Here is a 27693-nt window from a genome sequence, read left to right as displayed (position 1 = left end):
TAGCTGCCGATAGTCGAAATATTTCCTTATGTGTTTTAAATTTTACGGTATGTTTTGCCAAATGCCTTAAATATCTTTAATAAGCCGAACTTGGAAAGTCAATAACCTAGGCAACTGGTTCGGTTGCCTCTGCACTGGCAACTGTAGGATTCAAACGCAAACATTCCTTTTACTTTAGATTTTTCTTGCTTATTATGCTTATCACGCATTCCCCCGGCGCCGAATATTTTAGTCGCCTTTGCTTGTACTTAAGAATTTTGGCGCCTCAACCACTCATTAAATTTTCTCGTTGTCAACGCTCTTCGTCAGATCGATTTTCACAAGACTTCTCATTCTTCTACACTCGATTCATTTTTCGGCTGTGTCCTGGAAAACATTTTCATGTAATATGTCAAAAACGAGGGCGAGTGCTTTATCACGGGTTCCAAATACTGAGAAACAGATGAAAGCACGAGGCCGCAGGCCGAGTGCTTTCATCTGTTTCGAGGTATTTGGAACCCGTGATAAAGCACGAAGCCCGAGTTTTTGACATGTCTTCTCAAATGAAACAATAAGAAATTAATCTCATTAAAATGCAAATGTTTGATCTCAGATGAAAAACATGTTTCATCTCAGATGAAAACCTGGTGGTGTTTCATCTGGTGTTTCATTGGGGTATCAAGATTCATCCACCTGACCGAAATGGAGGTCATTTATTGGCTTTTGACTGCATGAATTATTAATGAGTTTGAGAACATCATTTACTTAACTCTTCAACAATTCACCGTTTTTGGCCTTCGCCAGAATTTCAATTTCAAGAGTAGATGCGTTCGACTTCCAGCGCAGGACCAATAAAGCTCACCGAGTAGTTTTATTGCCGTCTCAGTGTCAATTACACCAACGTTCCTTTAATTGTCAGTAATGTGGTCTGCTGTGGCCCGAGTATAGCTTTGCGGCTTACATGACATCAAGAGGGAACTCCTGAACTGCTGCGGGCTGGGATCTACAAAGCAAAAGTGATACCAGAGCTCTTTTGAACTCTGGCATTCTAAAAGCGTACAATATTGGATTAACAAGTGAGTTTGCGAAATATAAAAATGAAAAGGCAGTAGATAAATGAAAAAACGTTGAAGAAAAAAGGGGGAAAAAAAACGAATAATGAAGCCAGATAAGATAATTCCAAAAAACAAATGGCAGGCACAACATTAATGATACCACAGTTATAATGAACAATGTCTTTGTCAGTTTGTTATCTCTGCTTGCTGCACCATGACGCTGAGGACGGGCTCCACAATTGATTTTAACAGCAATGGAAAGGTAGGAAACAAAGATAAAAAATAAGAAAATAGAAAATAAGGACAAGTAAAACACAACCAAATAGCTGTATAGGTTCTGATCTCCCAGTTTCCCAATAACTGTGAGTGCAATTGAATATAGTCCAGCTGTAACCCAAACGAGCGCAACAGCTCCTCCAAACACCCACTTTTTGAGGAGGCGATGCTTGAATGGACGAAACGTGGCGTGCAACCGTTCCAAAGAAATAGCAGCGAGGTTTGTTATAGAGGTTAACATAAACGTGTTGTACAAGGCATATATTACATTATGCCAGAGTCTAAAATAAGACAAGTTGTGCTGCCAAAAGTTACAACCAACTCCGGTGCTAAAGAAATTCCACGCTCCCACATATCCTCCAACGAACATATCTGCAACTGCCAGGTTGATCACCAGGTACATGGAGCGCTTACGAAGACCACGGGTTTTAATAAAAACAATAATTGTAAGGATATTAAGTGTTACTATAACAACAGACTCGGTCATGAATACTGTAAGCCAGGCAATGCACTCAGATGAAGAGATCTCCAGGAAACTTGTTTCATTTTGTGTTCCATTTTGCTGATTCGAAGAATTAACCATCTGTAGAAGGAATCGAAGGAAAGAAATTGCATCAGAACGAAGGATAAAGACCGATAAAGCACAAAGTTTTCGTTAAAATATATATTATATATACGTTGCCATACAAGTAGTAGTTTTTGGTCGTCGTCACCCGGCCGTTTACTGCAAAAAGCCGCTGGCTCTCACTATAAATTACTGTACCACGATTCCCAACCTTGTTATTACTATTGATTGCTTTTGAGACACAAATTTGAAGAACACATTCAGAAAAACTGAAGTTGTGTTATTTGGTTGACCTTTGTTGGGTATGTGTAAAATTCAGTTTTATATTGGTGCTATCTTGTTTTTTTTTTTTGTTTTTTGTTTTTTTTTTTTTGTAAATAAATTTCATCGTGCGAATATAACCGCGTGCAATGTACTTATTGCTCCCGGTTGCGATTTCGTACAAGCAAGTTGACCGTGTGAGAATTTGTTGTGACTTATTTCTGCGTTTCATAAATAGATCAATTTATTCAGAAGCAGTTTCAGTTTTGGACAGACTGAGCAGGAACGTTTGGAGACGGTAAACTGTAAACTTGTTTTTTCCTATGAAAGAAAGATTCAGTAGCTCGGTTAAGGGGAGATGACTGGTAACTAAACCTTCCATTGCTTTCATGTCGGTAATCTGTAACACTGAGTATTAACGTGCGAACTGCACAACGGCTCACTGACGATTGTACATGTACAAAGACGAAAATATCTACCCTTTGATTTGTCGATCGTTTTAAAGGGGTGTATCAACCAAATATAGTCTTTGAAAGACAAACAATATCTAAGCTGGGTTCTTTTCCTGCAGAAAACGCGTATAGGGCAAAATGCGACAATACATTTCATGTAATATATCAAACACAAGGAAGAGTGTTTTATCAGATATCCAAACACTGAGAAGACGAGGCGCAGCCGAGTTTTTTTTAAACGACTTCGAGGTGTTTGGATATCTGATGAAACACACTTTCGAGTGTTTGATATGGCTTCTCAAATGATCAGTAATTCTTGGAGAAATTCAAGGCTAAAGTTGGCAAAATTTTATGGTAATTAGGATCAAATATCCAAACCCCGGTCACGGTAGTGATTTTCTTTGTTTTCTCCTGATGAATTATTAATGAGTTTGAGAACAGTATTTCATTCGGGTCACAGATATGCAATATGCGATAAACCAATGATGAATGCTAGCAAGGGCACACACTTCGTTGACTCAATTCTGTGCCCTCTTCTAAAGAGCAAACCGATCCGATGGGCTTTTTGGTTAAATTCTGTTGTTTTGTTTTTTCCTTGTAAAGGTGGATTTCCACTGTCGCGTAGATTTTACGTGCGTACCGACTTAAATTTAGCTGGCTTTAGGTACGTAAACAAAATAAGAAGCGACATATAAACGGAGCTTATAAACATAAAAAAAGTTGAATAACGCTCGACTTTTTACGTTTATGCACGTTCGTCACGCATCGCATCTTATTGTGATTACGCACGTAAAGCCAGCTAAATTTATATCTGTACGCACGCAAAATTTACAAGACAGTGGAAATCTACCTCAAGAAGCGATGTATCAACGGCTTGCGTAAAGGTGGATTTCCACTGTCGCGTAAATTTTACGTGCGTACAGACGTGAATTTAGCTGGCTTTACGTACGTAAATAAAATAAGAAGCGATGTATGAGCCGCGTGCGTAAACGTAAAAAGTTGAATGCTGTTCAACTTTTTACGTTCAGCACGCGGCTCATACATCGCTTTTTATTCTATTTACGTACGTAAAGCCGGCTAAATTCACGTCTGTACGCACGTAAAATTTACGCGACAGTGGAAATCCACCTTAAGCGTAAAAAGTTGAGCGTTGTTCAACTTTTTACGTGTAAGCACGCGGCTCACCGCCATCGCTTCTTACTTTATTTAAACAAGTAACGCCAGCTAAATTTACGTCTTTACTCACGTGGAAATCTGAATCTTTCTCCATTCTCGCAAAAACGAATCATTTGTCGTGGCAACTTTTTTCATGAGTGAGCGACATATGTTTCTGATTCTTTTTGTTTTCGCGCTAAATATTTCCCGGTTTACGCGAGAAGGAAACTTTGCTTTTGGGTAAACAAACTTTTCGGCATTTTTTCGTGTAAGGCAACCCCAAACAAGTTGAAAATTTTCGTAGTCGATTCACACCATGTCGTTTCTGAGCTAGAGACCTTACAATGGCTGACCGCCTTTGAATTTGAATTATTTAAAATTATTGCTGTTTTAAGGCTGGTTTCCATATGATCGCTGATCGCAGATCGCAATAAGCTCTGCGATCATCTGACATCATATGAAAACATACTTTTGCGATCGTCTGCTAAACTTGCGATTGCGATCGCAGACGATCGCAGAATAAAGAACCATTTTCTATTACCTGCGATCGTCTGCGATCATCTGCGATCCGATCCCCTGCGATCAATTGCGGAGTTGCGATTGTGCGATCATATGGAGACCGAAGTTTTTGCGATCTGCGATCGAAAGTTCTCTCCCACGATTCAACGCTCGTGTGTTCGATTGTAGAAACGGTCCACGCAGCAACGCTCATTTCGTTGTCGTCATGGCTGAGATTGAACATGTTAGTAACGAGGAATTTATGGAGGAAGTTGCACGTTATGAATGTGTTTACCATTGCAACAGCAAAGATTTTAAAGACAAGAACAAAAAGGCCAACTTTTGGACAAAAATCGGGCAGAAGCTTAATTTATCGGCCTGGGAAGCGGAGGACAAATTTCGCAAGATGAGAACAGCGTACGGTCGTTATCGAATCCAAAACTGATGTTTTTTTCCACGGTTTTGGAGCTGACGACGACGTCGCTTCATGACAAACAGAAGAAGTAAATTTGCTTGCAGCAAAATCTCCGCTCTTCCACGTTAGCCATGTTGTTTGCTCTTCCGCCTACGCACGCGTGTGACCAAAACGTATGGCTACAGTCGGCTCTGCGATCGTTGCAATTATATGAGAAGAGCTTTTTTTGCGATCTGCTATCTGCGATCTGCGATCTAGGATCGCCTGCGATCGTCTGCGATCATATGGAAACCAGTTTTAGTAAAGCTGGACACATGGAACAAAGCTAACTAACAAAGCTAACCGTGAAAGATAACCGTGCAAACCGTGCAAATTCCAAATATTAATATTTTTCTTTTTTTTTTTTATGAAAGGACAATTAACCAATAATATTTTGAGGCCTTAAATTGGGTTTTAATTTTATCTGTACTCAACTTCTTTCATTCGTGTTAAACTGTGCGAAATAAAATCCTACCTTATGCTTAAATCTAGAGTTACGGAAAATTTGACAAAAAAAAAAATAAATTCGTAAAAGAATTACGTATCCTTCCCGTTTAATCGTCATAAGAATTTTTATACATTTTGATTTAACTACAATCCGTAAACGAAGACACCAGGACAGCGGATATAAATCCCATATAAACAACATCATGTTAGTATTATTTCGGAAATATCTTCTATATATTTCCATCCCGATAAAAAGAGAAGACAAACGCAGGCGTACCGAAGTTACCTTCCAGTAAGCCAGCATTGCTTGAAGGTTCTGTTACTAACGCGTGTGAATAGGTGAGCGTTACCGGGTAGGACATCGCCAGAGAAAAGGCATGACTTGAACTTTCGTAACTACTATCAAGATTGGTTTCGTTAAGTAAAGGCTTACCTTAGGGTTCTTTATCGACACAGAACGGCGCTAGCAAAATTCAGTTGAAAAGAAGCTGACAAAAATTTACGGCTAACTCTAGCTGCGAATGTGTGCTGCGAGTTATGAGTTGGCCATATAAATATGTCATAAACAATAAAGCACTTGTCGGATTATATTAAGTTTAACGAGCCAACTGTCAACTGATAACTTACGCGACAATTACTGAGATTAATCGTTTATGAAGTATAACGTTTGTCTCATACCAACTGTTTGTTTAATGGACTCTATTAAGCAGACTTGCCGGGCACGATGCGAAATTGCCTATGATACATAGGTAGTCGTATTTCCATGTACTCTGCTAAATCTCGTGTTGGTTTCAAATCAGATTAATCAGAATCTAAACAAGCTAAGCCAGAGAATATAAAGTCCGGCTTCAGAAGCAAAAGTAGAAACAGATTCCAAACCGTTGTTCATAAACAGGTCCATGCACCTGTTTAATTTGTTAATGATAATTATCGCCTTTTGTTAGAACTTTCGCCTACCGCTTTCAGTCAAACACGTACGTCAGTAAGGGTAATAACAGCTTGTAATTGATATAAAGGGCGTATGTATGCCGAAAAACCTAGTAGTGAATGAATATTCTATGTATATATACGCAAACTGATGAAAACGTTTTTATTTCATATAACCTTTCTCTTTATGAATTGAGTATTAAAATATTAATGCTTAGACAATTAAAAACTTCCTCACTGATAAAGTTTTACCCTCTTTCGTGTAAACAATCGATGGCCTGATCTGATATCTTTCAATTCACCTCATGATCTATTATCATTTATTAGTGATCGTTCTTAAAAACAAAACCCCAAGTTGTTCTGTTACCTAAGAAAAGACGGAATTGCTTCGACCGAGCGTCTCTACGTGACTTCCGCTGCAGATGCTTCAAGGAAATATTTACCTTCTGGCCCGAGTTGACACCCTTTTCTTAATATTTAACAATAATTCACCGAAGTGGAGGTGAATAGTGGTGGATATTTACCGAGCCGTGAAGCGGCGAGGTAAATATTCACCACTTGCACCGACACTGAGGTGAATAATCGTTTTAGTATATACCACACAAGCTGAATAACTAGCGGGCCAAAATTCCTTTATTTTTGACAGTATACCGACAAATGGTGGCGCGCCGCGCGGTAACCGATTTCTTGTTGTAGAAAGTTCCGTCTCGCTTTCTTGCGAACAATTAAAACTTTTTGAGAGACTTGTTTAGTTGCTAAGGTGTCATTTCTTTAATTGTTGTGGGAAATTGGTCTTGATTTTGAAACCATGCTCCAAAACATTAGATGTTTTATTGTCTACATTGTAATTATAGTGCTCAGCAGTTTTGGTAAACAAGGCGTTGTAGTTTCATTTTTCGCCTTAGAATATGAGGTTGGAAAGATATAATAACTTACCATTTAATACCGTCAAACTAAACTTTGTTACCAATTTTGTATTTTTTGTAACAGCTGCCTCGTTTATCTAAATAAATTCCTCTTTAGTGACCGTGGCGAAACGGGAAGCCATCTTTTTTCTCTTCGTTTGCTCGAAGGTGCATAGTACTTGGCTAATCACCTCCGAGCTAGCCAATCAGCGCGCGCGAAAAGCACTATTCACTTGTGTGGTATATACTTATTGCCATAATTAAGCTCAGGCATTAACAGTCACGTGTGTGGGTTCTAACTGAGTAATGTCCATCACGACCGTAAATTTGTCTAAAATACATTGTTTTTTTCATAATTTGTTATAAGATATAGGTTCACAATAGCAGGCTTTCCTGTTTCTGGCCATTTGTCAGAAAAGTCCCCACTCTTAACTTCCACATCCAGTTACTTAGTATACACTTTATGTTATGAACTGACCACTTTGTGAATTGACTATTTTTTATAGTGATTACCACCAAACAATTAAACCTCCCACAAGACCACGTGGTACCCTCTTCCGACTAAACAACTCATGTTAATAGTTTTCCCCGTTTGATACCTTTTAGTTTATGAACTCTTTTGTTATCAGTTATCTAATTGTCTTCGTTTGTAATTTTGAACATAAATTTTAGGGTAGGTAGATCAACAATGTTGGTTCTTTATCGACTCAGAACGGCGCTTGCAAACTGATTCAGTTGAAAAGAAGCTGAAAATACATTTAGAGCCAACTATAGCTGCGAATATGTGCTGCGAGTTATGAGTTGGCCATATAAATAGGTATAAACAATAAAGCAGTTGTCGGACTATATTTAGTTTTACGAGCCAACTGTCAATAACTTACGCGACAATTTCTGGGATTAATCTTTTATGAAGTATAACGTTTGTCTCATACCAACTGTTTGTTTAATGGACTCTATTAAGCAGACTTGCTGGCACGATGCGATATTGCCTATGATACATAGGTAGTCGTATTTCGATGTACTCTACTAAATCTCGTGGCAGTTTGGACTCAGATCAACCAGAATCGAAACAAGCTAAGCCAGAGAATGTGAAGTCCGGCTTCAGCAGCAAAAGTAGAGACAAACTCAAATTTAAAACCGTTATACATGAACAGGTGTACCCTGTTTAATTTGTTGCTGTTAATTATCACCTTTCTCTAGAACGTGGCTTACCGCTTTCTATCAGCAACTAGCGTCAGTAAAGTTAATAACAATTTGTAATTTATACAAAGTAGCAGTCGCCTGAAAGACCCAGTAGTGGGTTAACAATCTATTTATACATATTTTGCTAGGCGATGAAAACGCTTTTATGTCGTATCACCTTTCACTCTTTGAATTGACTATTTCTAATAGTAATTACCACCAAACAATCAAACCTCCCACAAGATCACGTGGTACCCTCATATTTACTCATCAGATAACTTTTAGTTCATCTATTATTATTTTTCATTTAATAGTGTTCGTTTGTAGTCGTGAACATAAATTTACAAACAAACAAAAAAGGAAGAAAGAAAGAAAGAAACAACAGCAATCCGATCTGTTGCCTACGAAATGACAGCGCAGCTTAGGCCGAGCGTCTCTACTTGACTCCTGCTTAAAATGTTTCAAGAAAGCATTTACAATATTTGCCGAGTTCCGTACCACCTTGCATGCTGTGAATTGACTGTTTTTAATAGGATTAAAACCAAAAAGTTGAACCTCCGACAAGATCATATGGTACTCTCTTGCGCGTAAACAGCTGATAACGATAAGTTTCCTCGTACGATACTTTTTAGTTGATCCATTTTTTTTCTGATTATTTTTTAAGAGTTTTCGTTTGTAATGTTGAAAAATAAAACAAAAACTGAAGGTATAGTTATCCTTTCGCCTACGAAAAGACAGAACAGCTGTATGTAGCCGCGCGTCTTTACTTGATTTCCGCTTCAGATGTTTCAATTAAGGAAGCACTTACATTCTGGTCCGAGTTGATACCCTTTTTTTTTAAATTTGCCATTAGCTCAGGCCCTTAAGTGTGTGGGTTTTAACTTACCGATGTATTTTGGTCGCAACCGTAAATTTGTCTCAAAATTGCTTGCACTGGTTTGACATTAAATATGTTTTTACAGTAAGAGGTTTTACTTTTTCTGGCAATTTATCAGTCTTGAGGGTTCCCCTCTTAATTAGTTTTCACGTTTGAACGTTGGGTTATTGAACTTTTGTGTGACGAACTAAATGGTGCTGAAAGTGCAGGAAATTTACTTCAAGGAAGTTGCTTAATATGAGGCGTTTATCACTGAATCTTTACAAGCGGTTGTTGTTTTAGAAATATGACATCAAACAATCACCAATAACTTTGTGAATTTTACGAGAAACATTTACGTATATGGAAAATGACGATCACGGGGTACTTGTCATTTTTACATTTTCGGTCTACTGGGAATTCAATTTCTTGCACTAATTACAGTGAGGCTAAAATAAAAATAGGTTTTATTCCGTCCTTTTCAGTAAAAAATAAAATTCTCTGTAGCCCTATTAAAACACATGAAAAAGCAACAAGGATATCGGTATTTGCAATCATTCGTTTCAGGCGAGCCGCAATTTTCAAAAGCTCTATTTTCACTGGACCCTTACAGCCGCATTGTTTCTTTCTTTTCTTTTTTATAGGGCTGGGAACATTGTACTGTTGTTCGCTTTTTGTCCCCTCGACCAAGCATACAAGACGTTGTAAACGGGGCAGGTCACCCCGATCAGAGAAAGAATAATATTTTCTTCGTCGCAGTTTTAATCTTTTGTCTTGGAGGCTAAAAACGTTTCATTATGCATAAAGAATAGCACACTACAATGGAATATTGAGCAAATTAGTGTTTTTTATCCTGTTTTTCCATTGTTTCTTTTAAATGGCAGGACGCGCATTTTGATGAACATTTGTCAGTGGTGGCGTTTGCTGATCGACTAACAATCTGTGCAAAACATTCATTTATTAAGATGTGTGCCTGGAATGATATGAGGTCTCTCGGTAATATGTCAAATCAAAAACAGATGCCTCGCTTCCTTTAGCTTTCTTCAGTTTTCAAACCGCTGTTTAAACACATCTATGGTAATTTGTGGAAATTAGCGTTCACGGTGTCTTTATTGTTTTCATTGTTCTCCCCCCACTCCACAAAACTCTGGGAGGACTGGCACTAGTGGAGGATTGAGGGATAGTTTAGATGACGCGCGGAAAGATATGCAATGCGCGGCACTGAAGCCTTTTTTTGTTTTGGCCGTTCTGGGCATAGCGTATATACCCCTCCATTCTAAGAATGTCAGTTTTCAGTCCATTTTCTCGGAGTAGGGTGTGTTGGTCGTTTTGGTCTATTGAATATTTAACCCTGGTGTATGTTTTTTTTCTGCTGGTGAAAAACTGCTCCCTATTAAAGATATGACAAGGGCACCTTGGCCCAGTTTTTGAAAGACCGGATAACTTTATCCAGGTAATAAAATACATTGGTTGTTGTATATTTTATCCGCTGCTTGGCGAGTTGTCCAGTGCGTGAATAGTCTCTGAGTTAGTGGGAGGTGGGCGCAGAAGACAAAAAAAGCCCGGTCTAAAAGTTGTTACGCGGGATGCCCTGAGGGGCATACTGGGTCTGAAGATGGGCTTTGTATCTTTTTTTTCATGGTAGCTTCAAATCTGCACATTAATTTATTCATTAAACTCTGCCCTCTCCTAGTAGGGATGTATTATTACGCGGGATGCCCTAAGGGGCATACCGTGTCTAAAAACGGGTCGATTTCTTTTTTTTACGCGGGATGCCCTGAGGGGCATACCGTGTCTAAAAACGGGTCGATGTTTTTTTTTTCGTAGTAGCTACAAATCTGCACATTAATTTATTCATTAAACTCACCCTTCTCTTAGTCGGGATTTATTGTTCTGATTGTCTTCAACAAAAGCAGGCCAATCAAAATCCATTCTTTTCGCTTATATCGCGAGGGAGGGGACCCACTCAGCCCCTACGTGTGTGACGTCAACGCATCATTTGATTTATTCTTAAAAACCGGATTAAATTGTGGCGCCATATTGTTAACATGTTGTGGACTCAAGTATGCCGTTTCATACGGAAATTTAACCGTTTTGAAGCGGTAAATCGAAAGGAGAACTTCTAAGAAGCACTCGACATTTAAAACGGTGGAAATTGGAGAGTTCCTGGCGAAGGAATCGTGCTTTGTTTGACAGTCTTAGAAGCGCGATGGGAGACTGAAAAGAGGCCATTGAGAAACTTACATTATCGTATAGGAATTTCAGAAATTTTTACGATAAACCCTGAGGACCGTAACGCAAGGGAAACAACGTAACGCGATCTTCGTGACTCAAACTATTCCATTAGCAAGGATAGTTTTATCAATCTGCTTAGGATACTGTTGGAACAAATGAATCAGCCACAGCATCGCGCATAAATGCCAGTATAGGCATCTTGTTGTTGTTGTTTTTTTTTCCTTCGTAGTAGCCCCAAATCTGTACATTAATTTATTCATTAAACTCTACCCTCTCCTACTCGGGATGTATTGTTCTGATTGTCTTCAACAAAAGCAGGCCAATCAATATCCATTTCTGTCGCGTATATCGCGAGGGAGGGGACCCACTCACCCCCTACCTGTGTGACGTCAAAGCATCATTTGGTTTATTCAAGTTCCGGATTAAATTTGTGGCTGCCATATTGTTAACATGTTGTGGAGTCAAGTGTGCCGTTTTCAAACGGTAAATTAACCATTTTGAAGCGGTAAATCGAAAGAATAACTTCAAAGAAGCACTCAACATTTAAAACGGTGTAAATCGGTGAGTTCCTGGCGAAGGAATCGTGCTTTGTTTGACAGTTCTATACCACGATGGGAGACTGAGAAAGGTCATTGATATGCTTACGTTATCGTAATGGAATTTCCGAAATTTCCGGTGAAACCCTAAGAAACAAGGACACAAGGAAAATAGAAAGTATAGTTTTATCAATCTGCAAAGCATACAGTTGCAATAAATGAATCAGCCACAGCATCTCACGTAAATGCCAGTATAGGCATCTTGTTCTGATTGTCTTCAACAAAAGCGGGCCAATGAAAGTCCAGTATCGGGGCGTAAATCACGAGGGAGGGGACCCACTCACCCCTACCTGTGTGACGTCAAATCATCGTTCGATTTAAGCATTAAACCTGGATTAAATTTGTGGCGGCCATATTGTTAACATGTTGTGGACTCAAGTGTGCCGTTTTCAAACGAAAAATTAACCATTTTGAAGCGGTAAATCGAAAGAATAACTTCTAAGAAGCACTCGACATTTAAAACGGTGGAAATTGGAGAGCTCCTGGCGAAGGAATCGTGCTTTGTTTGACAGTTCTAGAACCACAATGCGCGAAGGAAAGGTCACTGATAAGCATGACGTTATGAGAAAATAATTTGCGGTATGATCTCTAGCAACACAACGATAAAATATCTCCCAGTAATCGCATTTCCGGTACAACGATAAGTGGCGTAACACAAGGGAAACAACTCAACGCTATCTTTGTGACTCAAACTCTTCCATTAGCTAGGATAGTTTTATAAATCTGCGAAGCACACAATGGGAATCAATGAGGCAGCATTGAGCATCACGCGAAGATGCCAGTATAGGCCTTTTGTTAAGGTTCAAATTCGGCGCGGTTTCTTAGCGAAGGGTGAAGTGTACACACGTGAACTCCTAAATCGACAATAAACACAAAAGCAATTTACATGACAATAAACTCTTACAGTTTCGCAAAAGCAAACCAAAAAAAAAATTTCAAAACAAAAAAAAAAAAAACTAATAAAACTAAACTAAACCAATAAAAGCTAGAAAAGAAAATAAGTCGAAATAGACCGAGTTAATAATGCCGGATCTAAAAAGGTAAGCTAAGGCAAGGTGAAATTGATTTCATCGTTTCATTGTTAACTGAAAAAATTTGAGGTATTCGTCGATTTTTTAATGCGTTTTGTATTGTGCAACTAACTGACATTTGGAAATTGATACCATTTACTATCAAAAGTTCTTCGCACCTCGGCGTCAGTCGAGTCAAATACATTCGGTTTTATTGCACATTTGTTAAGCTAGAATTTTTAATAGATAACATTACATGTCTTACTTTAAGCGTTTTAACTTATATGATAAAACCGACTTGTGCTATAACACCCAGAGCCTTAAAGAACCGTAAGTTATCTTAAACGGTATGCCTGTCTAAAAATCTCCGCAACAGCATTCTCTAAATAATGAGCTGAATCGTGAACAAATAAGAAATACAATTCAAGTACTTGTCACATGTCGCTTCTAGATCAAATTTGACAGAAAACATCATTCTGGAAAGAAGACAAATTTCCTAATCGATTTGACACACAGACGAACCATGGCTGCCGATAGTAGAAATCTTTATATGTTTTAAGTCTACGGAAAAGTCTAAACTTTACACCTGACGAAATGTCAAACGTTATAAATATCTATAATAAGCCGAACTTAGAAACTCAGTTATCTTGTTAACTGCTTCGGTTTTTTCTGCACTGGCAACGTTCCTTGTCAATAGCGTGTCCTGCAGTGGCCCGAGTAAAGCTTTGCGGCTTACATGACACCAAGAGGGAAGTCCTGAACTGTTGCGGGCTGGGATCTACAACGCAAAAGTGAAACCAGAGCTCTTTTGAACTCTGGCATTCTAAACGTGTACAATATTGGATTAACAAGTGAGTTTGCGAAATATAAAAAGTAAGATGCATTTTCTAAATGAAAAGTCGTTGAAAGAGAAAGGGAAGTAACAGACGAATCACCTAGCCAGGAAAGATAAAGCAAAATAACATGGGGCAACCACAACATTAATGATACCACAGTCATAATGAACAATGTCTTGGTCAGTGTTTTCTCTCTGCTTGCTGCACCATGATGCTGAGGGCGGGCTCCATAATTAATTTTAACAGCAATGGAAACGTAGGAAACAAAGATAAAAAAAAGGCAAATAGAAAACAAGGAATAGTAAGACACAATCAAATAGTAGACTTGGTTCTGATCTCCCAGTTTCCAAATAACTTCGACTGCAACTGAATATAGTCCAGCTGTAACCCAAATGAGCGCGACAGCTCTTCCAAATACCCGCTTTTTGACGAGGCGATGCTTGAAGGGACGAAACGTTGCGTGCAGCCGTTCCAAAGAAATAGCAGCGAGGTTTGCTATAGAGGTTAACATAAACGTGTTTAACACGGCATATATAACGCTTTGCCAGAGTCCTAAATAAGACAAGTGGTACTGCCGAAAGTTACAAAGAAATCCGTAACGGTTATGAAAGAAAATGATCACCTCCGTGTATCCTCCAACGAACATATCTGCAACTGCCAGGTTGATCACCAGGTACATGGAGCGCTTTCGGAGACCACGGTTTTTGATAAAAACGATAATTGTAACGATATTAAGCGTTACTATAGCAACAGACTCGGTCATGAATACTGTAAGCCAGACAATGCACTCAGATGAAGAGAGCCGGGGGAAACTTGTTTCATTTTGTGTTCCGTTTTGCTGATTCGAAGAATTAACCATCTGCAGATGGAATCGAAGGAAAGAAATTGCATCAGAACTATAGAAGGATAAAGAAGTAGTATTTGGTCGTCGTCACCCGGCCGCTTAAAACAAAAAGCTGCTGGCTCTCACTAAATTACTGTACCACGATTCCCAACCTTATTGTTACTTTTGATTGCTTTTTAGACATAAATTTGAAGAACTTATTCAGCAGAAAGTTGTGTTATTTCGCTGATATTTTCTGTGTATGTTTAAAATTCAGTTTTTAGTTCTATCTTGTTCTTAAAAGAATAACTTTCATCCTGCGAATATAACCACGTGCAGTGTACGTTATTCCTCCCGGTTGCGATTTCGTACAGGCAAGTTGACCGTGTGAGAATTTGTTCGGTGACTTATTTCTGCGTTTCATAAATAGATCAATTTATTCAGAAGCAGTTTTAGTGTTGCACAGACTGAGCAGAAACGTTTGGAGAGGTTAAACTGAAAACTTGTTATTCCTATACAAGGAAGATTCAGGAGCTCGGTTAAGGTGAAACTAGTAACTAAACCTTCCATTGCTTTCATGATAGTAATCTGTAACGCTGAGTATTAAAGTGCGAACTACACAACGGCTCACTAACGATTGTACAAAGACAAAAATATGAACATTTTGATTTGTCGATCGTTTTAAAGGGGTGTATCAACCAAATAAAGCCTTTGAAAGACAAATAATATCTAAGCTGGGTTCTTATCCTACAGGAAACGCGTATAGAGAAAAAAGGTGACAACATATTTCATCACTAATTCATTCGGGTAGCGGGCATAAAATATGCGATATAGACAAGAGAGGAATTATGAATGCTAGCAAGGGTGTACACTTTGTTGACTCTGCTAAACAGCAAACGGATGCGATGGGCATTTTGGTTAAATTCTGTTGTTTCGTTTTCTCCTTTTAAGGATGGATTTCCGCTGTCGCGTAAATTTTACGTGCCTACCGACGGAAACAAAATAAGAAGCGACATATGAACGGCGTTCATAAACGTAAAAAGGACGTTGAACGACGCTCAACTTTTTACGTTTACGCACGCGGCTCTCACTGATCGCTTCTTATATTGTTTACGTACGAAAAGCCAGCTAAATTTACATCTGTACGCACGTAAAATTTACGCGACAGTGGAAATCCACCTCAAGAAGCGATGTATCAACGGCTTGCGTAAACGTTAGAAGTTGAGCGTTGTTCAACTTTTAACATTTACGAGGGCGGCTCACCGCCATCGTTTCTTATTTTATTTACGCATGTAAAGCCAGCTAAATTTACATCTGTACGCACGTATAATTTACGCAACAGTAGAAATCCACCTTTAGAGAGCTAGTTCAGTCTTTAGTAAACCTGACAACACATTGAGGAAATTTTGTTTGACATAAACTGAATCTTTCTCCATTCTCGCACAAACGAGTCATTTTTCGAGGCAACATTTTTCATGACTGAGCAACATATCTTTCTGATTCTTTTTGTTTCCGCACCAAACATTTCCCAGTTTACGCGAGAAGAAAACTTGGTCTTTTGAATAAACAAACTTTTGCGCATTTTTCGGGTGAGTCAGCCCCAAACAAGTTGCGAATTTTGGCCGGTAGTCGTTTCACACCATAATATCATTTGCAAAGTATTGTGCACTTTTACTAACCCTTTCACTGACAAAATCTGAAAGCCAGTTCTCCTAAGTAATTTAAAATATTCATGTCTTTGTTGGCTTTTCCTGAGAGTTTGGTTTCAGAGCAAAACACTATCCCCTTATTAATTTAAAATAAGGAGAATTTAAAATAATGCTTCTCACCTCCGGGAGTAAAAGGGTTGGTGGGAAAGGGAGACCGTTGCGCAGGGAACACTTAACCATGTCCACGGTATCTATTCTTTGCCCCTCTGTTATGCGCTTACGCTCTATTGAGTGACTACTTGTCAAATTAGGGATGCACGATTTATTTCCCAACCTTGATAACCTTTTTTGGGCTTCCTTTGCAATGTAGGATTCTTTTCCCTTACATTTTGGTTTTTGTACGAGTTTTCTTCCTGTTTATGGACTCCCCACTCACCCACCCAGCCCCTTCACATTTCTAATGGTGCATCCCTAATGTCCTGCTTATTACAGTGTATCACTCCCATAGTCTGCGGGGATGACGTCACACAGAATGGGTTTGATCACACAACTTGCACAAGGGTGGGCTATTCAAAGGGCACACTATCCTTTCAGTCACTATCATAAAGAACAAGACAATTCATACTTTCTAGCTGCCTTAGCACATGCCTTCACTTCAAATCAACTGTCCACCCAGCCCAAGCTTCGCGAGGTTTTGCGAGTCACATATTTCTAGTATTGATCATTCTTAATTTTGATGATAAAACAAAACCCCAAGTTATTCTGTTGCCTAAGAAAAGACAGAACAGCTTCGACCGAGCGTCGCTACGTGACTTCCGCTTCAGATGTTTTAAGGAAATATTTACCTTTTGGACCGAGCTGACACCCTTTTCTTAATGTTTGCCATAATTAAGCTCAGGCATTATTAGTTTTCAAGTGTGTGGGTTCTAACTGAGAGATGTCCATCACAACCGTACATTTTTTCTCAAATTTACATTGTTTTGTCATAATTTGTCATGAGATATCAGTTGACATTAGCAGGCTTTCCTGTAGCTGGCCATTTGCCAGAAAGGTTCCCACTCTTAACTTCCACATCCAGTTACTTGCACTTTTTGTTATGAACTGACCACTTTGTGAATTGACTATTTCTTATAGTGATTACCACCAAACAATTAAACCTCCCACAAGATCACGATTACGCATGCCCATGACGTAATTTACTAGCGATCGCCATGGTGAAAGCTACCCGTCCTCAGTGCGTTAAGTCTCTATTTATTATAAGATGACCGCTGTTGTAGTGAAGCAAGAAACAATGGAACAAAACTAGCTGACTAGGACCAAATGTAAGACTTTTGGTGATCGAGCATTCGCCTTTGCTGGTCCATCCAAGTGGAATAAGCTTTCTCTGGCAATTAGGACTGCCAAGAACTTAAATACTTTCAAGAAACACTTGAAGAAATTCTAGTTTAAAAAAGCATATGACACCTGATTATTCCCTACTTTGTTTATTTTATTTCTTACTTTTTTGTTTGATTGATTATTCGCTTTTGAATATCATATAAAAAAGGCTATATAAATTTATTATTATTATTATTATTATTATTATTATTATTATTATTATTATTATTATTATTATTATTATTAAGTTTAACGCTAGTTCAGTCTTTAGTGAATCTGACAACACATCGAGGAAACTGAATCTTTCTCCATTCTCGCACAAACGAGTCATTTGTCGAGGCAACTTTTTTCATGACTGAGCAACATCTGTTTCTGATTCTTTTTTTTTTTTTTTTTTCGCACCAAATGTTTCCCAGTTTAAGCGAGAAGGAAACTTTGTCTTTTGGATAAACAAACTTTTCCGCATTTTTCGGCTGAGTCAGCCCCAAACAAGTTGCGAATTTTGGTAGTCGATTCACACCATGTCGTTTCTTGGCTAGAGACCTTACAATAGCTGACCGCCTATGAATTATTTCAAATGATCGCTGGACACATGGAACATAGCTTAGTTGACTACGTCCGTCCAAATTCCAAATAATAATAATAATAATAATAATAATAATAATAATAATAATAATAATAATAATAATAATAATAATGTTATTATTATTATTATTATTATTATTATTATTACAAAATAACGTTTTTTAAAAGAAAGGAGGAGTAACAAATACTATTTTGAGGCCTTAAATTGGTTTTTCATTTTATCCGTACTCAACTTCTCTTATTCGTGTTAAACTGTGTGAAATAAATTCCTGCTTTATGCGAAAATATGGAGTTAACGGAAATTTGACGGTAAATAAATAAACATTTGGAAATTCGTAAAAGAATTACTAATCCTTCCCGTTTAATCGTCATTAGGATTTTCATACATTTGTTGTTACTACAATCCGTAAACCAACACACCAGAACAGCGCATATTAATCCCACATAAACAACATGTTGTTAGTTCGGAGTTTACCCAAACATTTGCAGCCCAACAAAAAGTGAAGACAAACGCAGTCATACCGACGTTAATTACACAGTAAAACAGTGTTGCTTATAGATTCTGTTGCCGTCGCATGAGACCACCTTTAGGTGAACCGGTAACGGGTAGGACATCACAGAAGAATGCACATCATTTGGTCTTTCGTAACTACTATTTAAATTGAAAACTTACCTTAGGAAAAAATAGGTCAGCAGTAATGGTTCTTTATCGCTTTCAAAATTCGGTTGAATACAAGGGCCAACTCCAGCTGAATATGTGCTGCGAGTTATGAGTTGGCCATATAAATATGTAACAATAATATAGCACTTGTCGAAGTATATTTATTTTTACGAACCAATTGTCAATAACTTATGCGACAGATACCAACTGTTTGTTTAATGGACCCTATTAAGCAGACTTGCTGACACGATACCGAAATTGTCTATGACGGAATAGGAAGTCGTATTTCGATGTACTCTAATAAATCTCGCGGTGGTTTATTAATCGGAATCTAAACGAACTAAGCCAGGGAATATGTAGGTCCGGCTTCAGCGGCAAAACAGAGATAAAGTCCAAACCGTTATTCATAAACATACGCACCTGTTTAATTTGTTAATGCTAATAATCGCCTTTCTTTAGAACTTTCGCCTACCGCTTTCAGTAAAAAACTAGTAAAAACCCAGTAGTGAATGAATATTCTATGTATTTATATATGCAAGCTGATGAAAACGTTTTTATTTCATATAACCTTTCTCTTTATGAATTGACTATTTAACAATTAGATTATGAGCTCGAGATTTCTATCGCGAATTATATAGAAATCGATATAGAAATCAAGAGCGAATAATCTAATTGTTTTCGTATAAATCTACTAGTCGTTCAACAAGTAAATTATCCGAATCCTCCTCACAGACACTTCGAAAACGCGAAGAAGTGGGCTGAATTTTGTTGACGAGCGCTACTCACTATCTATCACAGAATAGATAGCGGGTAGTGTAGCCAATCAGAGAGCGGCATTCGTAATAGAACGCTAGTAGATTTATACTAATAAAACATTAATGCTTAGACCATTAAAAACTTTCTCAACATAAAATTTTACCCTCTTTCGCGAAAACAATCGATGTTGATAATGTTTCCTGACCTCAAATCTTTCAATTCGCATCATGATCTTTTATTATTTGATAGTGATCGTTCTTAATCTTGATAATAAAACAAAAAGTTGTCCTGTTGCCTAAGAAAAATCCAGAACAACTTCCACCGAGCGTCTCTACGTGGCTTCAGACGTTTGGCCCAGTTGTCGCCCTTTTCTTAATATTTGCCGTAATTAAGCTGAAGCATTAATAGTCAAGTGTGTGGGTTCTAACTGTGAGATGTCCATCACAATCGTAAATTTATATCAAAATTACATTGTTCTGTTATAATTTGTTATGAGATGTAAGTTCACAATAGCAGGCTTTCCTGTAGCTGGCCATTTGTCAGAAAGGTTTCCACTCTTCCCTTCCACATCCAGCTACTTGCACTTTTTTTATGAACTGACCACTTTGTGAATTGACTATTTCTTATAGTGATTACCACCAAACAATTAAACCTCCCACAAGACCACGTGGTACCCTCTTGCACGTAAACAACTCATGTTGATATGTTTCCCCATCTGTTACCTTTTAGTTTATTAACTCTTTTTTTTATTATTATTATTTTTTTAACGATCTTCGTTTGTAATTTTGAACATAAAACAAAAACCAAAGTTATCCTTCTACATACCAAAAGAGAAAAAAGTGGTGGCCGAGCGTCTCTGGGTGTCTTCTGCTTCAGATGTTTCAAGGAAGTATTTACATTTTGGCCCCAGTTGACACCCTTTTCCTTAACTTGCCATAATTAAGCTCAGTCAAATGTGGGGGTTTGTATGTTTTATGTTGGTCACAACTGTAAATTTGTCTCAAAATTACTTGCATTGTTTTGTAAAAAGATATATTAGTTTACAGTAATACTGTTTTTTCTGTTTCTGGCAATTAATAATACAGAAAGGTTTCCACTCTTAATTTTCACGTTTGAACGTTCGATTATTGAACTTTTGTGTGGCGAACTGAACAACTGGTTAAGTGCAGGAAATTTACTTTAAGAAAGTTGTCCACTGTCATCAGGCGTTTGTCACTGAATCTTTTCAAGCGGATGTTGTTTTAGAAATGTGACATCAAACATTTCGCCAATAACTTCAGTTAATGAATTTTAGAAGAAAACATGCAGCTGCATTGCTTTTTGGGGTTGGGAGCATTGTTCTGTTGTTCGTTCTTTTGTCCTCTCGATGAACCATGTAAGACGTTGCAAACGATCACACAGGTGCTGCTAGACCCGATGAAAAAAACAATTTTCTTTGCCGCAGTTTTAATCTTCTACCACAGAGGCTAAACAGTCCCATCACTTTACATAAAGAAAAGCACACCACAGTGGAATATTGAGCAAACGAGTGTTTCTCGTCCAATCAGTTTTCCCATTGTCTCTTTGAATTGACAGAACGTGAATTCTGGATGATGAACATTTGTCGATAGTGGCGTTTGTTGATCGACAAACAAACTGTGCAAAGCCTACAATTAATAGGATACGTGCTTGGAATGATATGAGGTCTCTCGGCAATATGTCAAAACAAGAATAAGTCTGTAGCTTCATTTAGGTTTCTTCACGTTCACGGTGTCTTTTATTTATATCATCAGTTCGGATGTATGGTTGATATACGATTCTCTCGGTTAACAATGATCCTTAACAAAAATTTACCGCACCCCTAGACAAAAACCGACCAATGACCTGTAAGCAGAGGCAAAGCACAACCGACGTCACCGTTCTAAATCAACTTACGGATTGGTATAAGAAGTTGATAAATCCTTGAGTATTACAAAGACCTCAAAATAAACATTGTTATTAAAGAAAATGTCTTTGAACGACAAATGTCCAGCTTTTCCGCAGTTCTCCGGATTAATCATGAAAATTTGACATCGCAAAAAACTTATGAAACAATATGGGGAAAAAAAAGAAACAAAGACGCTGATGTAAGTTAAACAGAGCTGAGGTAAACAAACTCGTCAAATTCTCGAAAGTTCGATGCGACAATATATAATCATTATAAAAGTACCAATTACGCGCGATGTCCTGAGAGCAGACTGTGTCTAAAATTGTGCTTGGTATCTTTTTCTGTTTTATTCATGGTCATCTTTAAAGCTGCACATTAATTTTTTCATTAACCTCTGCTCTCTCCTAGAAGGGATCTATTGTTCTGATTGTCTTCAACAAAAAAAGACAGCCCAAAAAGGCACTTATATCACGAGGGAGGTAGCCTGCGAGCAAGCTCTCGAGGAAGAGGAGGAGCGAGGAGGGGAGAAGGGAGGGGACCCCCTCATCCCTACCTGGGTGACATCAAATGGTCGTTTATTTTTTCATTAAACCTGGACTGAATTCTACTCTCTCTCCTAGAAGGGATGTATTTGTCCACTCTTGTGGCGGTCATATTGTTTACATGTTTTAGACTGAACTATGCCGTTTTCAAAAAGAAAATTAACCCCTTTGAAGCGGTAAATGGAAAGAATAATTTCTAATAAGCAGTCGACAGTAAAAACGGTGGAAATTGGAGAGTTCTTGGCGAAGGAATCATGCTTCGTTTGACAGTTGTAGAACCACAATGCGAGGAAGAAAGTCATTGATAAGCGCAAACGCACATCACATCACTTTTTCGAATTGATGCTTAAACGCTACTGGAAATCCAGTTCACAAAAATTAAAGGTTTGATTCTCAATTTTTACTAAAAGGTTTAATTTAGGAAAGCTTTTTGGCTGTTTTTCTGCGTTGCGTGTATATTTCATTTGTTGGTAAATCAAACAGGCGTTTCTTTTTCCCACCGACGCAGCACTACGATTTCTTTAGAAACTAACCCCCTCATCCATGAGTAAAATTCAGTCAACTACTTAGGTGATCACTCAGTGAACGCAGAGGTAAAGATAAACGGTAAAAGTTAACATAGACAACAAAAACTACTTAATGTTAGTAGTTTTAAAAGGCCACGTGAAGTGAGATGACTGATGTCGGAAATATTAATAAACAGGTTATTTTTAAATTAGATATCTTGTCTTCTTCAAATACTACGAACTACTTTGCTATTTTAAGTATCTAATACCTCCAAAAGGGGGAGGGAGCTTAAAGGGTGCACTGCAAACAGAGCTTGCTTTTCAAATTAAAGTTGACAGCGTAGAAATATTTAGGGGACCCATCTCTGCTGTTCGTTTGAGGAATTTAACATCTTGAGGCTTTGATTTGTAGCGTACGCGTTCGACAGCGAAAGATGTCCGCTCATTGGTGACAGATCTAGAGGTACAAAGGGGAAAGGATAATTGGCGAAATGACAGGACGGCAGTGTGGTGTCGGTTTGCGGAGAGGTCGGGGGGTGGGGGGAGTTATTAGTGAGGATTCAATTCTATCCACGTCATTAATCGAGAACAAAAACGACAAGTTTAATTTTCATCGTCATAGACTCTTACTGTTCTCCAGAAGACGAAAAGCTATTAGTTTCAAACTATTCGCTGTGGTTTGTTAGGCAAGGGTTAAAATTACTCTTATTAGCTCGTGAATCCACAATGAAAACAACAGCGACAGCAACAGCAACAAACTTTATTTATATGTTAATAAACTCTTAGGTTGCGTTCGATTGACCTTATTCCGGAATAAGAATAAGCGGAATGGCTGTTAAATTTCTCTTTTTAAAGAAATTTGGGAGGCCAATCCTGCAAACTAGATGACTAATGAGAATTTAAGAGCCGTCTCCGTACTCCAGTAACTCCCAAAACCTTTTTTTGAGTGAGGGATTTCTTGTCATCGTTGTATGTATTCCTATAGGGTCAATCGAACAGAAGACACCATTCTGAATAGAATAAAAATTTTCTACTCGATCTCACACACAGACGCACCATGGCTGCCGACAGTCGAAATCTTTCATTATATGTTTTACGTCCAGGGAAAAGTCTTATGGTAAGTTTTCATCTGAAGTTATGCCTTAAATATCTATGAGAAGCAAAACTAAGATACTTAGTTACCTAGGCAACTGCTTCGGTTGCCTCTGCACTGCCAACGTTCCTTGTGAGTAGTGTGGCCAGCAGTGGCCCGAGTATAGTTTTGCGGCTTACATGACACCAAGAGGGAAGTCCTGAACTGCTGTGGGCTGGGATCTACAACGCAAGAGTGAAACCAGAGCTCTTTTGAACTCTGGCATTCTAAACGCGTATAATATTGGATTAACAAGTGAGTTTACGAAATATAAAAATAAAATGGTTTCATTTAAATGAAAATACGTTGAAATTGAAAGGGAAGTAACAGGAGAATCACCAAGCCAGTCAAGATAATACGAAACAACATGGGGCAAGCACAACATTAATGATACCACAGTCATAATAAACAATGTCTTAGTCAGTTTTTTCTCTCTGCTTGCTGCACCATGATGCTGTGGGCGGGCTCCACAATTAATTTTAATAGCAATGGAAACGTAGGAAACAAAGATAAAAAATAGGCAAACAGAAAAGAAGGTATAGTAAGACAAAACAAAATAGAAGACAAGGTTCTCATCTCCCAGTTTCCGAATAACTTCGAGTGCAATTGAATATAGTCCAGCTGTAGCCCAAATGAGTGCAACAGCTCCTCCAAATGCCCACTATTTGATGAGGCGATGCTTGAATGGACGAAACGTGGCGTGCAACCGTTCCAAAGAAATAGCAGCGATGTTTGTAATAGAGGTTAAGGTAAACGTGTTGGACACGGCATCTATTACGCTATACCAAAGTCCAAAAAAAGACAAGTTGTGCTGCCAAAAGTTACACTGAACTCCGGTGAAAAAGAAATTCCACGCTCCCACGTATCCTCCAACGAACATATCTGCAACTGCCAGGCTGATCACCAGGTACATGGAGCGCTTACGAAGACCACGGCTTTTAATAAAAGCAATAATTGTAAGGACATTAACTATTACTACAGCAACAGACTCGGTCATAAATACTGTAAGCCAGGCAATGCACTCCTCAGATGAAGAGAACCACTGTAAACTTGTTTCATTTCGTCTTCCGTTTTGTTGATTGGAAGAATTGGCCATCTCTAGAAGGAATCGAAGGAAAGAAGTTGTATCATTACTATTGAAGGCTATAAATTATAGTTAAAAATCCCACTCAGGGCGAATTTTCTTTCAAACATTTATTCAAAAATATGATTATTTGGGGTGTATAGGGTTAGTGGTTCTCTCATATATACAGTAATTATTAATTGAAAATAGCCTGTATCCTTCTTGGATCCTCCCTTGTAACCTACTAAGTTGGCCTTGTGTCGTGCATCATTAACTTGCTCCTTAGATTTGTTGCAGATGGAGTTATAGGCTTTCATTAGCCTGTCACCTTGAAAGAAAAATTCCCCGGGAGGCCCACATCAACAAATCTGCGTCAATCCTTCCCAAGCTCTTCCCTTACTATGGTTATTTTGTCCAACACTGCAAGAGGACATCTAGCTTCTTTCTCAAGCTCCTCATTATTCTTTTGCTGATCGATATCCCCTCAATGCCGTCCTACTATAGAAAACTGCAGCGAGTCGGGATCTTTCCAGGATTTCAGCCCGCTTTCTAAATAGAACCTAATTCTAACATCGACAGCTATTCGCAGCGAAGCTCAAACAAATCCACATTTGAGCCCCCAGTTTATGTTTCTACTCAGCCCTGTTCGCCTGAAGAACCCCACACAAATATTCGTACGTACGTGTAACGCATTGTTGCAGAAGATCCTGTCAACCCAACAAATAGTAAACAAGGAAACCAAGATGTTCTACACCAGGAAAGGAAAACAACCCACACCAGAATTACTGCAAGATAAACTCAATGTATTGAACAAGTGCAGGCGACTGCAGACAATTCAACTAACATTGAACAATTTTTAATCACTAAACAGGCATATTGGAGTGCACAGTTGTTCTCTCTGGCATCTTTTGGGTTGAATAAACGTCAAGAATTTCACTCGAAAAAAAGAATAAACTACAATTAGCGTGAAAATAACTAGCAAATTTGGCGCTCATTCAAATTTAGCTGTTCAAAGGCCCCAGCCACGGATCTTGTTAGCTTTGTTAGCGTTAAGTAAGCTCAGGGGCCCTTATCTGGGATTTTATTCCAATGTTCTTGTTCAAGGGCCCTGTTCGGGGCGCCTGTTGTGCCTTGCCGCGGCATTGTTTCGGGGGCTTTGTTTGGGGATTTTGTTAGAACTTTCGCCTTCTTGCTATCTTTTACGCTGGTTTCTTGACATTTCGAGTTGACTCGACAAATTACGAAACTTTTCTTTTTTCTTATCTTATTTGTATTGTATTTGCTCATTAATAGACCCATTCGGCTAACGCAATCTTGTACCCGATTCAGATCCCCCGGGGTTAAGATTATTTGTTTATAGCATTTGCATTATAATGTAGCATTCACATTTAAATGATATGGAAATACTTAGAACAAAACATTTTATGCCCAAAGGATTTGAATTGAGTACAACCTTGCGTTAGGCGAATGGGTCATTTTTTTTGGTTTTTTCGTATTTTTGTACCGCATTGTTATAGTTTTCCACTTAGTAATTACCGATTGTTCATCACTTGTTAATTTTTTGCTACCATGTGTTATCACGCCCCGTTATGTAATCATCTTTGTAATGTTATGTCATCTTTTAAGGCTGGTTTCCATATGATCGCGGATCGCAGATCGCAATAAGGTCTGCGATCGTCTGCGATCATATGGAAACCAGCCTTTAGATAGAACATGGTTCTATCTTCTGCGATCGTCTGCGATCGCGATCGCAGGATCGCAGACGATCGCAGAAGTAGTTTCCATATGATCGCAGACGATCGCCCGGCAGACCCTATTGCGATCTGCGATCTGCGATCCGCGATCATATGGAGACCAGCCTTTATACTGTGAACTTATTTTAAAAATTTATCGATCACTTGCACTGCAACTGATGAAGGTCAATGACCGAAACGTCTTTTTTTTTTTATTATTATTTTATACTTTTTTAGATTTTTTATTGTATATATATATGTATATGTATATGTATATGTATATGTATATGTATATGTATATGTATATGTATATGTATATGTATATGTATGTATATATATGTATATACAGTCATTTCAACTAACGTTGTCGGTTCAAAGCATGAAGCTAAAAGACAAGACCGAAATTTTTCGTGGGATTTTTATGAATAAATTCATCAAAATCAGTCATGCCTGGAGAAAACAATTGGTTGTAATTAGCAGTACAATGACCTGCACGTGCAGGGATGATTTTGATGAAATTATTCATAAAAAATAATCCCACAAAACATTGCGGTCTTGTCTTTTAGCTTGATTTTAACCTTGCAATTTACCTATTTACCTATGAATTATTTAAAATGATCGCTGTTTTAGTAAAGCTGGACACATGGAACATAGCTTAGTTGACTATACGTCCGTCCATATTCCAAGGAGGATTAACAAATAATATTTTTTGAGGCCTTGAATTGGGTTTTCATTTTATCCCTACTCAACTTCTTTTATTCGTGTTAAACTGTGCGAAATAAAATCTTGCTTTATGCTAAAATCTAGAGTTAAGGAAAATTTGACAGTAATAAACATTTGGAAAATTTGTAAAACAATTACTAATCCTTCCCACTAAATCGTCATTAGGATTTTCAGACATTTTGTTTTTACTACAATCCGTGAACACACCAGAACAGCGGATATAGACATATAAACAACATGTTGTTAGTTCGGAGTTTAGCCAAACATTTGCAGCCCAACAAAAATTAAAGGAAGACAAACGCAGTCATGCCGGAGTTAATTACACAGTAAAGCAGCGTTGCTTATAGATGCTGTTGCTTTCGCGTGAGACCACCTTTAGGTGAATCGGTAACGGGTAGGACATCACAGAAGAATGCGCATCACTTGGACTTTCGTAACTACCATTTAGATTGGTTTCATTAAGAGAAATCTTACCTTAGCAAAAAAATAGGTCAGCAGTGATGGTTCTTTATCGCTTCCAAAATTTGGTTGAAAACAAGCTGACAATA

At 38.2% G+C, this 27693-nt stretch overlaps 1 protein-coding gene and 1 long non-coding RNA gene across 2 annotated transcripts in view; one reads left to right on the top strand and one right to left on the bottom strand.

Annotated features, from left to right (window-relative positions):
• LOC146469801 (uncharacterized) overlaps window positions 1-4495 on the top strand; it is a 91463-nt gene extending 86968 nt beyond the window's left edge. Inside the window, exon 3 of the long non-coding RNA XR_014867151.1 lies at window positions 4392-4495. This is a non-coding gene — a long non-coding RNA (uncharacterized LOC146469801). The remainder of the gene's footprint in view (window positions 1-4391) is intronic.
• On the bottom strand, window positions 383-27693 carry LOC146469800 (uncharacterized). The gene is made up of 2 exons (XM_085122823.1): window positions 27620-27693; window positions 383-1893 (listed from the first exon to the last, which is right to left on the bottom strand). The coding sequence occupies exon 2, from the start codon at window positions 1891-1893 to the stop codon at window positions 937-939; it is 957 nt and encodes a 318-aa protein (XP_084978949.1). The 5' UTR covers window positions 27620-27693; the 3' UTR covers window positions 383-936.

Source organism: Pavona decussata, unplaced genomic scaffold (assembly GCF_977016875.1).
Source record: "Pavona decussata unplaced genomic scaffold, jaPavDecu1.1 SCAFFOLD_117, whole genome shotgun sequence".
In the NCBI taxonomy this organism is placed as follows: domain Eukaryota; kingdom Metazoa; phylum Cnidaria; class Anthozoa; order Scleractinia; family Agariciidae; genus Pavona; species Pavona decussata.
The sequence above is the reverse complement of the archived record's forward strand: the minus strand, read 5'-3'. Positions and strand labels throughout refer to the sequence as shown.

What these genes read in the sequence shown, in the direction of transcription:
- LOC146469800 (XM_085122823.1), bottom strand. Translation starts at nt 1,893, where the DNA reads ATGGTTAATTCTTCGAATCAGCAAAATGGAACACAAAATGAAACAAGT.